This window comes from Vitis riparia, chromosome 9 (genome assembly GCF_004353265.1).
Source record: "Vitis riparia cultivar Riparia Gloire de Montpellier isolate 1030 chromosome 9, EGFV_Vit.rip_1.0, whole genome shotgun sequence".
In the NCBI taxonomy this organism is placed as follows: domain Eukaryota; kingdom Viridiplantae; phylum Streptophyta; class Magnoliopsida; order Vitales; family Vitaceae; genus Vitis; species Vitis riparia.
In genome coordinates, this window is record NC_048439.1 from 16,366,341 (window position 1) to 16,380,419 (window position 14,079).

Here is a 14,079-nt window from a genome sequence, read left to right on the forward strand (position 1 = left end):
TTCACCAACGTGCCTTGATCAAGGCTCTTTGAACTAGGCAGCATGCACGGACCAGCCTGACCAGGTCTGGTGCTTCAATGCCACGAGCCATGGCATTGCGCCCATGGCTGATCCCGTCTTGGTGCACAGGGCATTGCGCCCCTGTGCTGTGAGTTGGCATGTCATGTTGCGAGTCAGCTGCTGCCCCACTAGACCATGGCGTTGCGCCCATGGCTTGCTCAGCTGGCTCACCGCACAAGGATTAGGCGCCCTCGTGCCTGCGCGGGGAGGAGGTAGGCTGCACTTGGCCCCGTGCCGTTGCGGCCACGGGGTGCACCCTCACATGTCGTTGAGCCCATGTGGGTGTGCGCTCGAGTGCCTTCCGTGTGTCCTAGGCACGCCCAAGGCCGTGCCATGGTGCCCCCTTGGTGCGCTCAAGATCTCCCTCGGCGCCCCCTTGAGTCACCTACCCCCCCCTTAAAGAGCAATACGGGCCGTTTTCAAAGTTTCTCCAGGAGACATCAAAATGTCTGAGGAGACATAATGGAATTATTTAATAAATAAAATAATTTCCAATATTAACCCTCGACCCCCATCTGCACTCACTTCATAGCCCACAAGTGTCTGGTGCGCGCCTGGCTTGCTCTTGGTGCGCGCGCGGTGCGCGTCTGGCTCGCCCGCGGTACGCGCGCGGTGCGTGTCTGGCTCGCCCACGGTGCGCGCGCGGTGCGCGTCTGGCTCGCCCGCGGTGCGCGCGCGGTGCGTGTCTGGCTCGCCCGCGGTGCGCGTCTGGCTCGCCCGCGGTGCGCGCGCGGTGCGTGTCTGGCTCGCCCGTGGTGCGCGCGCGGTGCTTGTCAGACTTGACTTCCGCCTTCTCACTTATCATCTAGGGTTTGAACCACCAACCCTCTAGACCCTCCTTGCTTCACTGTCTAGGTCCTCATGGGTGCAAGGCCTACCCATGATCCTTTTCCTTCCTATTCGGGTCAAGTGGCTAAGGGGCTGACACCCATCCATTATACAAGGGGAATAACAGATAAAACATGTACAAAATATCTCAAAAACTGAAATCAAACTCTCTAAACATTATTCACCCCTTTCTAATTACAAACCGAGAGCCAACTAAATTGAATAATATTGAGTGAAATTCCTATAAAAGTGGCAGTTCAAGAGGTTTAGAATCCTACAATATCCTTTCTGTTCTACAATTTTTCTCAAAAATCTCGACATTTCTCTTTTGTCACATAATCCACAATACTATAATTTAATATAAATTACTGTTATATTAAATTTATCTTTCAAAATATGAGTTTCATATGGATTCTAATAAGCATAAACTACGATAGTTTTAAAAAGATTTTTGGGAGAAAGAAATTTGAGTGTTTTTTCTTTCTAACTGCTCTACTCATGCAAAAAAGGACTAGGATTCCTTGGAAATTTAGGAAATACTCCCACCAAGACATTCTGCATGAAGAAAAAAAACTTAAGGGGCACTTGAATCTCCTTAACGAATGCCAGGGGAAGGTTAAATAAAAGCTTTAGAGTATGAAACAGAAGAAATAATCCAACCTAATCCATTGTTCATACTAGAGACATCCGATACTTTTGGTCAAAACCAATTTAGAAACAAGTTACAACTACTTTCAGGTCATAATCTCTAATCAGAATCAGATCCTTCTAAGATCCCAGCCCAAAATACAACATGCTTTCTCAAGCTAAAATTCTTTCAGATGAGCACTAGTGCTTGACCTGATGGCCTTAGTTAGATACTCCAGGAACATCAGGTTTGTCTCAAACCCTTCCATGTTTTGAGTGTAGGTTAGCCTAGAAATTTGTCTTTGCTACATCACATGATCTCAGAATTTTATTTCGTCATCAGGTCTCACATTGTGGAAGCTTTAGCAAAACCTGAAAATCTGGAGGAGTGATCTTGTAGAAGAACCTGCGGGTTTCCTTGTTCAACCTACACAAGGGCAGAGAAAAAGGAACTAAGCACAGTGCATAAGGAAGAAATCAAGCCCTTGTCCAGTTAGCCCTAACAAGTTATACTTGTTATTATGGTATGGTCGGGTTCATAATAACATAATTAAATGTTTCAACCAGATGCTGATTTTCCAATGTGTAGGACAATTGGAACAAGTGCACAATTTCTTGATAATTTGGTAGAAGATTGGGCAATTGATTCCCCATATGAGATTATATTTCATGGTTAATAAATAAATAATGGTTCTGTAGCCTTATACAACTCCTGAGAAGTAACAAAACATTAAGAAGTTATAGGTGCTGAAATGCTAATCCAACACACCAACGGAGGCCCATTTCTGACTGATTCTTAAAGTTCCTCATGAAGCAGCATTTCCACCTAAGATCAAAGAAATCTTTGACCATTAACTCCACCTTTTAAGCTAATATTAGATGGAGTGTGAAAGAATGATTAACACTAGGCTGACTTGAATTGAATAATAAATAAATTCAGACTATAATCGGGAGCATCCTCAGTAAATATGACTCATATTCATGGGTGGGACGACAATGAACAAATTCTACCCTGCCATCTTTAATTGTGAATCATGAGTGGGTGGAATATGTACGTTATTCTGCAATTCATGGTTTAACATGATTTACATCATTATGCTCATTACCTAGTAACCTTGTAAGTCGATTGATGATTTAACATGGTATCAGAGCTTTGGTTCTTAGATGTCTAGGTTTGACCTCTTTGTCCTCATGTGTGTTATTGGTTGTATGTCTCTCCACCTCCAGGTTAGGGCTAAAAAGAGAGGGAGGGTGTTAGCTTGATAGCTTAAGCTTTTGGGTTAATTACAGATTAACAATTTGCATGTCAGAGATCTTGCCTGTTTGATCCATTAAGTATTAGATTTCAAAACCTTGCATATGTGCTGCATCACAATACTTTTCTCAAAGGCCAACCCATGAGATCTCCAACATCTATTACACATTCTAACACCTTTTTTTTTTATTGGAAAATGACTGATATCTCCTCTTTTTCTTTTTCTTTCCCTTTTTTTTTTTTTTTTTTTTTTTTTTGAGAACAGAGACTGATATCTCCTCTTAAGCATAAAGATTACAATGATAAGCATACGTGATGAGAGAAAAGAAAAGCATACCAGGATGCCTCGATCAAGAATCAAGATATTATCCATGCTTAAAACTGTGGAAATCCGGTGAGCAATTGTGATCACTGTCATGCCTCTGCATTCAGTAAGTATGGCATTCTGTAGTACTGAAGATGTTTGAGCATCTATGTTGGCCGTGCATTCATCCAGACACAATACCTGAAAATTTTCATGTTGTTCAATATGTGTAAATTATGAATTAGGATCAAGTCTCAGCCTCATTGTTCTCCCTGATGCTCAATAATCCCTAAACCTGATAATGCCTAACTGGAGCGAAAACCAACAGCTCCAGGTATCTCATCAACAGGTCAACAGGTCCAGCAAACTAATCAAAATTTTCTTTTTCCTTCTCACTTTCTTCTGATCCTATGTTCGCAATGAGTCTATCTGACATTAAATGATATAAATGAGAATATAGCAGTTTTAGTATGGATGTTTCTTTTCCAGGTTATACACCATTCTTTCTCTACCTATTTTTTCTGAAGTTTTCATATATTGGGCAGCTGAACTGAGAAACAAACAAAACCAACCTTGATCCATATCAGGCATACTTGTTAGATTTTCTGGAATTGACTTGTGTCTTATTTTATCTGGTTTGATGATAAACCTGAACCAAGTTGCATGCTATTCTATATTGTTAAAAAAATTGAAAAAAAAAATTGAATGTGGAGCTTTTTATTCTGTCATTACAGCTCTCCAAACCTATGGAAAGAAGTAGAAGAAGCTTGACCAATATGGAAAAGAAAACCTTTGAGCTAAGATTTGAAGATGAGTTTGGTGGGACATCAATTTCAATATTAGTGCAAAGCCCAGGTACTATTTCTCCTTGGGTTTTGAAAAAGGAAGAGATTGGATGGTTTCTGGAGGACTTGAGGAAGGCAGCTAAGATGGATAGCTTCCTGGGATTCAACAGAAAATATAGAAGAAAGATCAAGGTTTATCTAATTGAAGTGAGAATTATGAGAGCAAGAACAAGAAAATATTAGGAATAAGCTGTCCCTTCACTGATTAGAAAAATTTATGAGGCTATTGACACACATTGTACAGATTAAAAAAGCTAAACAAAGATTATAATAAAGTCATGTTATCCTTAGAAACACCCCACGATCTATTAGTTACTGAAAAATGCTAAAGATTACGATAAATCATCAACTAAATCAGATTCTACGAATCTGGACAGATTCTAGGACACAATTAGACCCTTAGAATCTGCCTTAATTCTTGCACTCCCCCTCAAGTTGATGCAAAGATGTCATGCATTCCCAACTTGCTAACTATAGAGTTGAACATTGTGTTCGAAATTCCCTTTGTGAAAATAACTGCTAGCTGCTTCTTGGTTGTGGCAAAGGTATGAAAATTTGTCCATTCTCGATTTTTTCCTTCATGGAGTGCCTATCCACATTAACATGTTTGGTGCAATCATATTGAATTGGATTATGTGCAATATTGATTATTGCTCTATTGTCACAATAGATCATCATAGGCTCTTTAGGTTCCAATTTAAACTCCTCGAGTAAAATTGTAATCCACAAGACTTCATATATACCTTAGGCCATTGCTCAGAATTCAGCTTCAGCAATAGATTGTGCTACAACCGGTTCTTACTCATCTAACAAGGCTGTCTCTCGCAAAATACAATATCCCAAAGGTAATCTTCTATCCATAAGAGACCCAGCCTAGTACATGAGTAAGGCTAAGATCAAGGCTAAAAACTAGGAGAAAAACAATTGGAAAACAGTAGTAAAATTCCTACAGGCAATTGAAGTTGTAGAATGATTTAAATATAGCTACAAATCAACCTAATCAATCATAGAATTTTAGGCTGTTCAACTGAGTTTAACTTCTTATCTTTGACAACAAAGTCCTCCTGACAGTATGATCTGATTTGATTTTGAATTCTCATTAAAATGCTTAGTTCAGTTATGTTGAACTAAATTGTGGTTGTACTAATAACAGACTTCTTGTCACAACAGAGCTTTCATAGAACCTTCTCAACTTACTCTGAGATCACTAAGAATAATTTTTATCCAAAGAAACTCACACAGTCCATGTGCTATATCTTTAAATTCAACCTTAGCACTTGACTTAGAAACCACATATTATTTCTTACCCCTGTAAGCCACCAAATTTCCTCCTAAGAAAGTACAATGGTCAGATGTTCATCTTCTGCTAGCGACTGATCCTACCCAATTAGCATCTGCATAAAGCTTAAGTATCATCCTCTCAGTTTTCTAAAACAAAGTATTATTCCATGAGTTAACTTTAAGCATTCAAGCATCTAAATAACGCCTCTATGCGTAGCTCCTTAGGATTGTGCATAAATTGGCTCACAACATATGGTATATCAATTCTAGTACGTAATATGTAAATTAACTTACCCATTAAGAGCCGATACCTCTCTCTCTCAATTAGAGGACTTTCTGGTTCATCAAGTTTGTGACCAGCCTTGATGGGTGTATTTTCTGGCTTACACCCTGACAACTGGTTTCTCTGAAGAGACCTAAAATATACATTTGCAGTTAAATGAGAATTCCTTTCTTTGACGGAGTAATTTCAATCCCAGAAAGTAATAAAGTTTTCTTATGTCTTTAATTTCAAACTTTTTTCCAACTTCTCTTTTAATCTCCTTATTTCTTCTCAATCACCTTCTATCACAATGATATCATCAACACATGCAATGGGAGTAGTTATTTTCCCACTCCCAGAGAGTTTAACAAACAATATATGATCCCCTTGACTCTAAATATAATTCATGTTCTTCATTGCCTAAGCAAACCTTCCAAACCAAGCTTTGGGGGATTGTTTAAGCCCATATAGAGCCTTCTTCAATTGACAAACCTTGTTCCCCTTGAAATTTTATTCTAGACCAGTTAAGATCTTCATATAAATCTCCTTTTCTAAATTCCCATGGAGGAATGCATTCTTTATATCAGAACTAATGCAAGGGTTAATCTAAGTTATTATCGAGGGATAACGATATCTGAATAGTATCCATCTTTGCCACTAAAGTAAAGGTTTCTTGGTAATCTATCCTACAAGTTTGAATATATCCCTTAGCTACCAATCTTGCTTTGTACCTCTCAAGTGTCCCGTTTTCCCCTATAATTTATTGTAAATGTCCACTTACATTCAAGTTGTTTCTTTAGAATAGGGAGATCGTGAACCACAAACAGTGAAAACCGGGTTTTAAACCAATCCCTTGAACCAACGCCAACTATGAAGGCTGAAAGGATAAGTGAACAATTCTAGCAATTGAGAATTGAAAAAATTGGGACTAATGCTAGCAATTCAAGCCATAGATAGAAGAGAAAAAAAAAAAAAAAAAAAAAGCTACTAAGCACAAGGCTCTTATACCATGGAAACAAAGAATGATTTCTAAATAATACTTGTATATTCACTTTTTTTTTTTTTTTTGATGAATAAAGAGAAATATATTAAGAAAAATGAGGCACTTCAAGGAAGCACCCCAGCGTATACAGGAGGTATACAAAAAAGAGGAAAAAACCTTTACCCATGGCCTAACCAATCAACAAAATCTACAACGAAAGTGGGACCAGAAATAAAAAACCCCCTAGTCCACGCCCACAGATTACAAAGTAAAACCGATTTACACTCCTGAATCGAATGCTCTACATTTTCAAATGCCCTACTGTTTCTTTCCTTCCAAACAATCCAAAAAAGGCACAAGGGAGCTGAAAGCCACACTTTCTTCCTTTCCTTTCCCACACAAGGCCCTAACCACCCCAATAACGCCTTTCTAATTGAAGAGGGGAGCACCCACGAAACCCCAAAGAGGGAGAAAAGTAAGCTCCATAAACTTCTGGCCAACCCACAAAGCAGGAGAATGTGATCAATAGACTCTTCCTCTGCCATACACAAATAACATCTATTAGCCAAGGAGAACCCTCTTTTCTGAATACGATCCAAGGTTAAGGCCTTTTTCCACGTGGCCTCCCAAGCAAAAAAACTCACCCTCGGAGGCACCAAAGAATTCCATATGACGCTTGCAGAAAATTCTTCTCGTCTTTCCGGTTCCAACGTCTTGTAAAGAGACTTAACTGAAAATCTTCTGTCCTTTGCCTTAGTCCAATTTACTTGATCTTCCACATCACTATAAACCTTCCTCTCTTGCAACCTCAAAAGAAGGCGCTCCACCTTGAACACTTCCCAATCATTAATCCGCCTAGAGAACCTAGGAGCCCACACTCCCCCTCTAGAATGAATCCACACATCCGCCGCCCAAGCCTCCTTATCCAAGGATATAGCAAATAAAGAAGGAAAAGAAGTACACAACTGATCATCTCCACACCACTTATCCTTCCAAAATCTAACCCTCCTACCATTTCCCACAGAATAAGCCAAATTGTCACCTAACGCATCCCAACCTCTCCTAATCGCTTTCCACTATCAAAGGACAGCTTTGCTGTCCACCCTTCTTTCCTTATTTTAGCCCACAAGCTGTCCACACTTCCTTAATTTAGCCCACCCTTCTTTCCTTATTTTAGCCCACAATTGTTTCCTTATTTCTCCATTTATTATTCTGTACAGTTAGCATATATTATTTGACAGATTATAGTTTACATGTATAGGGCTAGAATCATGCTGGAATTTATTTGTTTTTATTTGCTTTCCATGTAAGGCATCCTTGTAAAGTCTATATATAATATACAAAACTCAAGGCCAAGGGATTCGGTCATTCACACAATATTTTGACATGATATCAAAGTAAGGTTGCTAATTTTTCTTCCCTTAAATTCTTTTCTGTCTTTTCGGTTTCAGAGGTGCCTCTCGTGTCTTTCGGTCAAGTCTGTGTTGATCCGTGCTGCACTCAAACACAACCATTTTTCTCAGTATTTCTGTGGCTATCGTGGGTCAGTTTTCTTCTGGGATTTTTTTTGGTCAATCCTTTTGTCTCGGGTTCTATTTATTTTCTATGGATTCCGCACCTCTGTGTGTTAAGTTTACAGGCACAAATTATTCTACCTGGGCATTTCAGTTTGAACTTTTTCTCAAGGGAAAAGACCTTTGGGGTCATATTGATGGCACGGATGTTGAAAAACCATCCATTTTTGACAAATCTCAGGATGTTGGGTCTTCTCCTTCATGGGTTATGCTTGATGCACACATCATGTCTTGGCTTCTTGGTTTAGTGGAGCCTCATATTGTCACCCACTTGCGGCCCCATCGCTCCGCTCAATCTATGTGGGCTTATTTGAAGAAAGTTTATCATCAGGATAACGATGCTCGTCGCTTTCAATTAGAACATGAGATTGCCATGTTTCAATATGGTAGTCTTTCCATCCAGGACTACTACTCGGCATTTCTGACTCTTTGGCATGAATATGCTGATTTGGTTACAGCGGATGTTCCTATTGCCGCTCTCTCAACTATTCAGACTATTCACGCGACTACCCGGCGTGATCAGTTTCTTATGAAACTACGTCCGGAATATGAATCTGTCCGCTCCTCTTTACTGAATAGATCTCCTGTTCCCTCTCTTGATATTTTTTTTGGTGAGTTACTTCGCGAAGAGCAACGCCTTAGTACTCAAGCTATTTTGGAGCAATCTCATGGCAGTTCCAAGACGGCAATTGTAGCTTATGCTGCCCAAGGACGCGGACCACCTATGCATTCTAAAAACTTGCAGTGTTTTTGCTGCAAGGAATATGGGCATATTGCTACCACTTGCCCTAAGAAGTTTTGTTTTTATTGCAAGAAGAAGTGTCACATTATCAAAGAATGTCGTATTCGCCCCCAGAATCGTCAGGCCCAAGCATTTCAGACTTCGGTTATTGTCCCTCCTATAGCAACTTCTGCAACACACGACTCTCCTTCAACTGCGTGCTCTGTTCCTGAAGCTCCTGCACTAGATTACTGCACCCCAGAAATGGTGCAACAGATGTTAATTTCAACATTATTAGCAATGGGGTTTCAAGGTAACAATTCTACTAAACTCTGGTACGTGGACTCAGGGGCCTCTAATCACATGACTAATAATCCCACCACTTTGTGTCATGTTCGGCCCTACACTGGTCAATCTTCCATTCAGACTGCCAATGGCAGCTCTTTGCCCATAGCTGCTATTGGCGATGCCTCTTCTAAGTTCACTGATGTGTTTCTTGCTCCTCAGCTTTCCACGAATCTTATTCCAGTTGGCCAATTAGTTAATAACAATTGTGCTGTTAATTTTTCTGGTAATGGTTGTGTTGTGCAGGACCAGGTAACAGGGAAGCCGATCGCGAAGGGACCTAAAGTGGGGCGCTTGTTTCCACTATTTTTACCTGTTCCAGATTTTTCTCCACTTTCTTCTATTAAGTCTTTTGCTTGTAATAATGTTTCAGATCTTAGTATGGTGTGGCATCGTCGTTTAGGCCATCCCAATACTCAGATCTTATCTCATGTATTGAACTCTGATTTACCTGGTAATAAGGATTGTTATTCTTTATCTCTTGAGTGTGATTCTTGCAAACTTGGTAAAAGTAAAACTCTTCCCTTCCCTTTGCATGCAAGTAGAGCATCTCATTGCTTTGATCTTATCCATAGTGATGTTTGGGGACCTTTCCCGATTAGTTCACATGAGAAATTTAAATATTATGTGACTTTCATTGATGATCATAGCAGATTTACTTGGGTCTACTTTCTTCGCTTTAAATCTAAGGTCTTTCGTACTTTCACTGAGTTTTTAGCGTATGTTGACAATCAATTTTCTACTTCTATTAAGACATTACGCACAGATTCCGGTGGTGAGTATTTGTCTACTGAGTTTCAAGCATTCTTGGCTTCTAAGGGTATTATTCATCAACGTTCATGTCCCTCTACTCCTCAACAAAATGGAGTTGCCGAACGCAAAAATCGTCATCTTTTAGATGTGGTACGTACTCTCTTGTTAGAATCTTTTGTTCCATCCATGTTTTGGGTAAAGGCTCTAAAAACTGCTACTCACTTGATTAATCGTTTACCTTCTCAAGTCCTACATATCTCCGTCTCCTTATTTCTGCTTATTTGCTAAGCAACCTAGTTATGATCACCTTCGTATTTTTGGTTGTGTATGCTTTGTTCATTTACCTCCTCATGAGCGACATAAATTATCTGCTCAATCTGTTCGATGTGCTTTCTTAGGATATAATATGTGTCAAAAGGGATTTGTTTGCTATGATCCTACATTACATCGTACACGTATTTCTAGGAATGTTATTTTCTTTGAAATTCAACATTTCTTTCCTGTATCCTCTTCTACTGTGTCATCCTCTTCTACTGTGGTCCTTCCCTCCTTTGAGCAACAGTTCTCAGATCTTCATCCAGTCAGCTCTCACTTTCAACTAGGTATTGTGTATACGAGACGCTCCCGCCCACAGTCTCTTTCGGTGGCTCACCCGATATCTGATCCTACCACGCTCCAGATGCAGTCAGTTGCAGCACCTTCAGTACGTCGCTCTTCTCGAGTGTCTGTACCTCCGAATAGGTATGGATTTCCCTCTTCCAGTTCTGGCAATTCTATTTCAGCCCTTACTGCTGCATTGTCCAAATTTGATATTCCCACATGCTACTGACATGCTGCTAAGCATGATTGTTGGCGACAAGCTATGCAGGAAGAAATTGCCGCTCTAGAGGCCAATCACACTTGGGACATTGAGCCCTATCCTCCCACTATTGTTCCTCTGGGTTGCAAATGGGTTTACTCAGTCAAGGTCCGATCTGATGGAAGTTTGGATCGTTACAAAGCTCGGCTTGTTGCACTTGGGAATAATCAGGAATATGGTGTCAATTATGAAGAGACCTTTGCTCCTGTGGCTAAAATGACTACTGTTCGTACGATTCTAACTCTTGCTGCTTCCAGTGATTGGCCACTACATCAGATGGATGTAAAAAATGCTTTTCTTCATGGGGATCTTAAAGAGTGTATTTATATGAAACCACCCCTGGGATTGTTTCCCTCTCCGACTTCACATGTGTGTAAGCTTCGTCGCTCTCTTTATGGTCTCAAATAGGCTCCGAGGGCTTGGTTTGATAAATTCTGCACCACTTTATTACAATTTTCATTCAGGCAGAGCAAGTATGACAGTTCCTTGTTTCTTCGGAAATCAAACATGGGTATTGTTGTTCTTTTGGTTTATGTTGATGATATTGTGATCACTAGTTCCGATTCTGCTTTACTTGGTCAGCTCAAAACTCATCTCTCCGAGTCCTTTCATATGAAAGATCTTGGGTCTCTCACATATTTTCTTGGTCTTGAGGTGCATCATAGTCCTTCTGGTATTTCCCTCAATCAACATAAGTATGCGAGTGACTTGGTGGCTACAGCTGGTCTACAAGGGGCTACTTCTGTTGATACTCCCATGGAATTAAATGTCAAGCTTCGCAAAGAGGAGGGCGACTTACTTGCTGATCCCAGTTTATACAGGAAGTTGGTGGGTAGCCTTGTTTATCTCACCATTACTAGACCGGACATTTCTTTTGCTGTACAGCAAGTCAGCCAGTTCTTTCAGACTCCTCGTCATCTTCATTTGGCTGCTATTCGTAGGATCATACGCTATGTTCAAGGCACTTCTACTTGTGGCTTGTTCTTCCCTGCAGGCAATTCTACTCGCCTTACTGCTTATAGTGATGCTGACTGGGCTGGTTGTGCGGATACCCGTCGCTCCATCACTGGTTGGTGTGTGTTCTTAGGTAATGCATTGATATCTTGGAAAAGTAAGAAGCAAGACAAAGTCTCTAAGTCATCTACGGAATCTGAGTACCAGGCGATGTCTCTTGCTTGTTCTGAAATCATTTGGCTTCGAGGTTTGCTTGCGGAGTTAGATTTTTCTGAGACCGATCCTACACCTCTACATGCCGATAATACAAGCGCTATTCAGATCACGGCCAATCCTGTCTATCATGAGCGCACAAAGCATATTGAAGTGGACTGTCACTCTATCCGTGAAGCCTTTGAAGCTTGTGTTATCACTCTTCCACATATTTCCACTGACTTACAAATTGCTGATATCTTCACCAACGCTCTCCCTCGTCATCGATATTGCTTGCTAAGTAGCAAATTGATGCTTGTTGATCAACCTACATCAATTTGAGGGGGGCTTTCAAAGGACAGCTTTGCTGTCCACCCTTCTTTCCTTATTTTAGCCCACAAGCTGTCCACACTTCCTTCCTTAATTTAGCCCACCCTTCTTTCCTTATTTTAGCCCACAATTGTTTCCTTATTTCTCCATTTATTATTCTGTACAGTTAGCATATATTATTTGACAGATTATAGTTTACATGTATAGGGCTAGAATCATGCTGGAATTTATTTGTTTTTATTTGCTTTCCATGTAAAGCATCCTTGTAAAGTCTATATATAATATACAAAACTCAAGGCCAAGGGATTCGGTCATTCACACAATATTTTGACATCTACAACCTAACCCATAACTTCCTCTCACAACACAGGACCTCCAACCACCCTCTTCTTCCCCATACGTTGCACTTATAACTTGCCTCCATAAAGCTTCCCTTTCCACTGCAAAATGCCAACTCCACTTACATAGGAGAGCCTTATTTAGCAACGCCAAGTTCCTCACACCCAACCCACCCTTTCGTTTATCTGAGCAAATAACAGACCATTCCACTAAATGAGGCTTCCTTTCCAAGGCCCCACCACCCCAAAGAAAATTCCTTTGGATCCGCTCCAATCTCGAACTCACGCTCCTTGGCATCTGAAACAGGGACATACAATAGATAGGCATGCTGGACAGAGTGCTCCGTATCAAGGTCATTCTGCCCCCCTTAGAGATATACTGCCTTTTCCAAATAGACAACCTTTTCCTCAACCTTTCCTCAACTCTGTCCCAAGTTGCCACCTTCTTAAAGCGAGCCCCCAAAGGAAGACCCAAATAAGAAGAAGGAAGCTTGCTAACCTTGCAACCAAACTCAAGGGCCACCTCCTCTACATTCTCCACTCTTCCCACCGTGATGATCTCTCTTTTGTCCAAGTTCACCTTCAACCCTAACATTGCTTCGAACCACATAAGAAGCCAACTCAAGTAGGACACCTGATCAATGGATGGCTCACAAAAAACTAAGGTGTCATCCGCAAACAGCAAAGAGTGATCTCCACTCTCCCACCTCCTCTACCACTGAGCTACCACCCTGGCAAGAATCCCCCCTCCTTTGCTCTCTTCAACAAGCAACTAAGGGCCTCCATGACAATCATGAACAGATAGGGGGATAGGGGATCCCCCCTGTCTCAAACCCTTAGAACTTTGGAAGAATCCTGATGAAGTTCCATTAATAAGGACGGAAAAACTGACAGTCCCAATACACCACTGAATCCAGCTTATCCACTTAGCTCTAAAGGCCATCATTTCCATCAACCAAAGGAAAAAACTCCAATTCACATGGTCATATACCTTTTCAATATCCAGCTTGCAAAGGATGCCCCCTTCTCCACTTTTCTGCATTGAATGAATCGCCTCATTCGCAATCAACGAGGCATCTAGGATTTGCCTTCCCTCCACAAAAGCATTTTGGGACTTGGACACTAACTTACCCATCACCTTTTTAAGCCTATTAGCTAACACCTTTGCTAACAACTTATAAAGACTTCCCACCAAGCTTATAGGCCTAAAGTCCTTGAGGTCTTCAGCTCCTCCTTTCTTAGGAATTAAAACCATAAAAGAGGCATTAATGCTCTTGACGAACTTGCCTTGATCATGAAAGTCCTTGAAGAACCCCATAACTTCCTCCTTCAGAAAGCTCCAACTGAATTGTCAAAACACCATTGTGAAACCATCAGGACCAGGAGCTTTATCCCCATTGAGATCCGAGAGAGCACCAAACACTTCTTCAGAAAAAGGAGCCTCTAACAAAGTTGCATTTTCTCCTTCCAAAAACCCAACTTGTAGCCCATTGCATCTGGGCCTCCACTCATCTGTTTCCGACAATAGAGAGTGGAAAGCCTGAACCACACCCTCCTTGATGTCACGAT

General features: G+C 40.8%; 1 protein-coding gene across 3 annotated transcripts in view; it reads right to left on the reverse strand.

The window, feature by feature from the left end:
* Positions 1 to 1,480: 1,480 nt before the first annotated feature.
* LOC117922196 (ABC transporter C family member 13) overlaps positions 1,481 to 14,079 on the reverse strand; it is a 159,928-nt gene continuing 147,329 nt past the window's right edge. For all 3 annotated transcript variants that reach the window (XM_034840242.1, XM_034840241.1, XM_034840243.1), the window contains 2 exons: positions 3,108 to 3,275; positions 1,481 to 1,942 (listed from right to left, as the gene is read on the reverse strand). In XM_034840242.1, the coding sequence (XP_034696133.1) occupies positions 1,862 to 1,942; positions 3,108 to 3,275 (249 nt within the window). In that variant the 3' untranslated portion in view covers positions 1,481 to 1,861. The remainder of the gene's footprint in view (positions 1,943 to 3,107; positions 3,276 to 14,079) is intronic.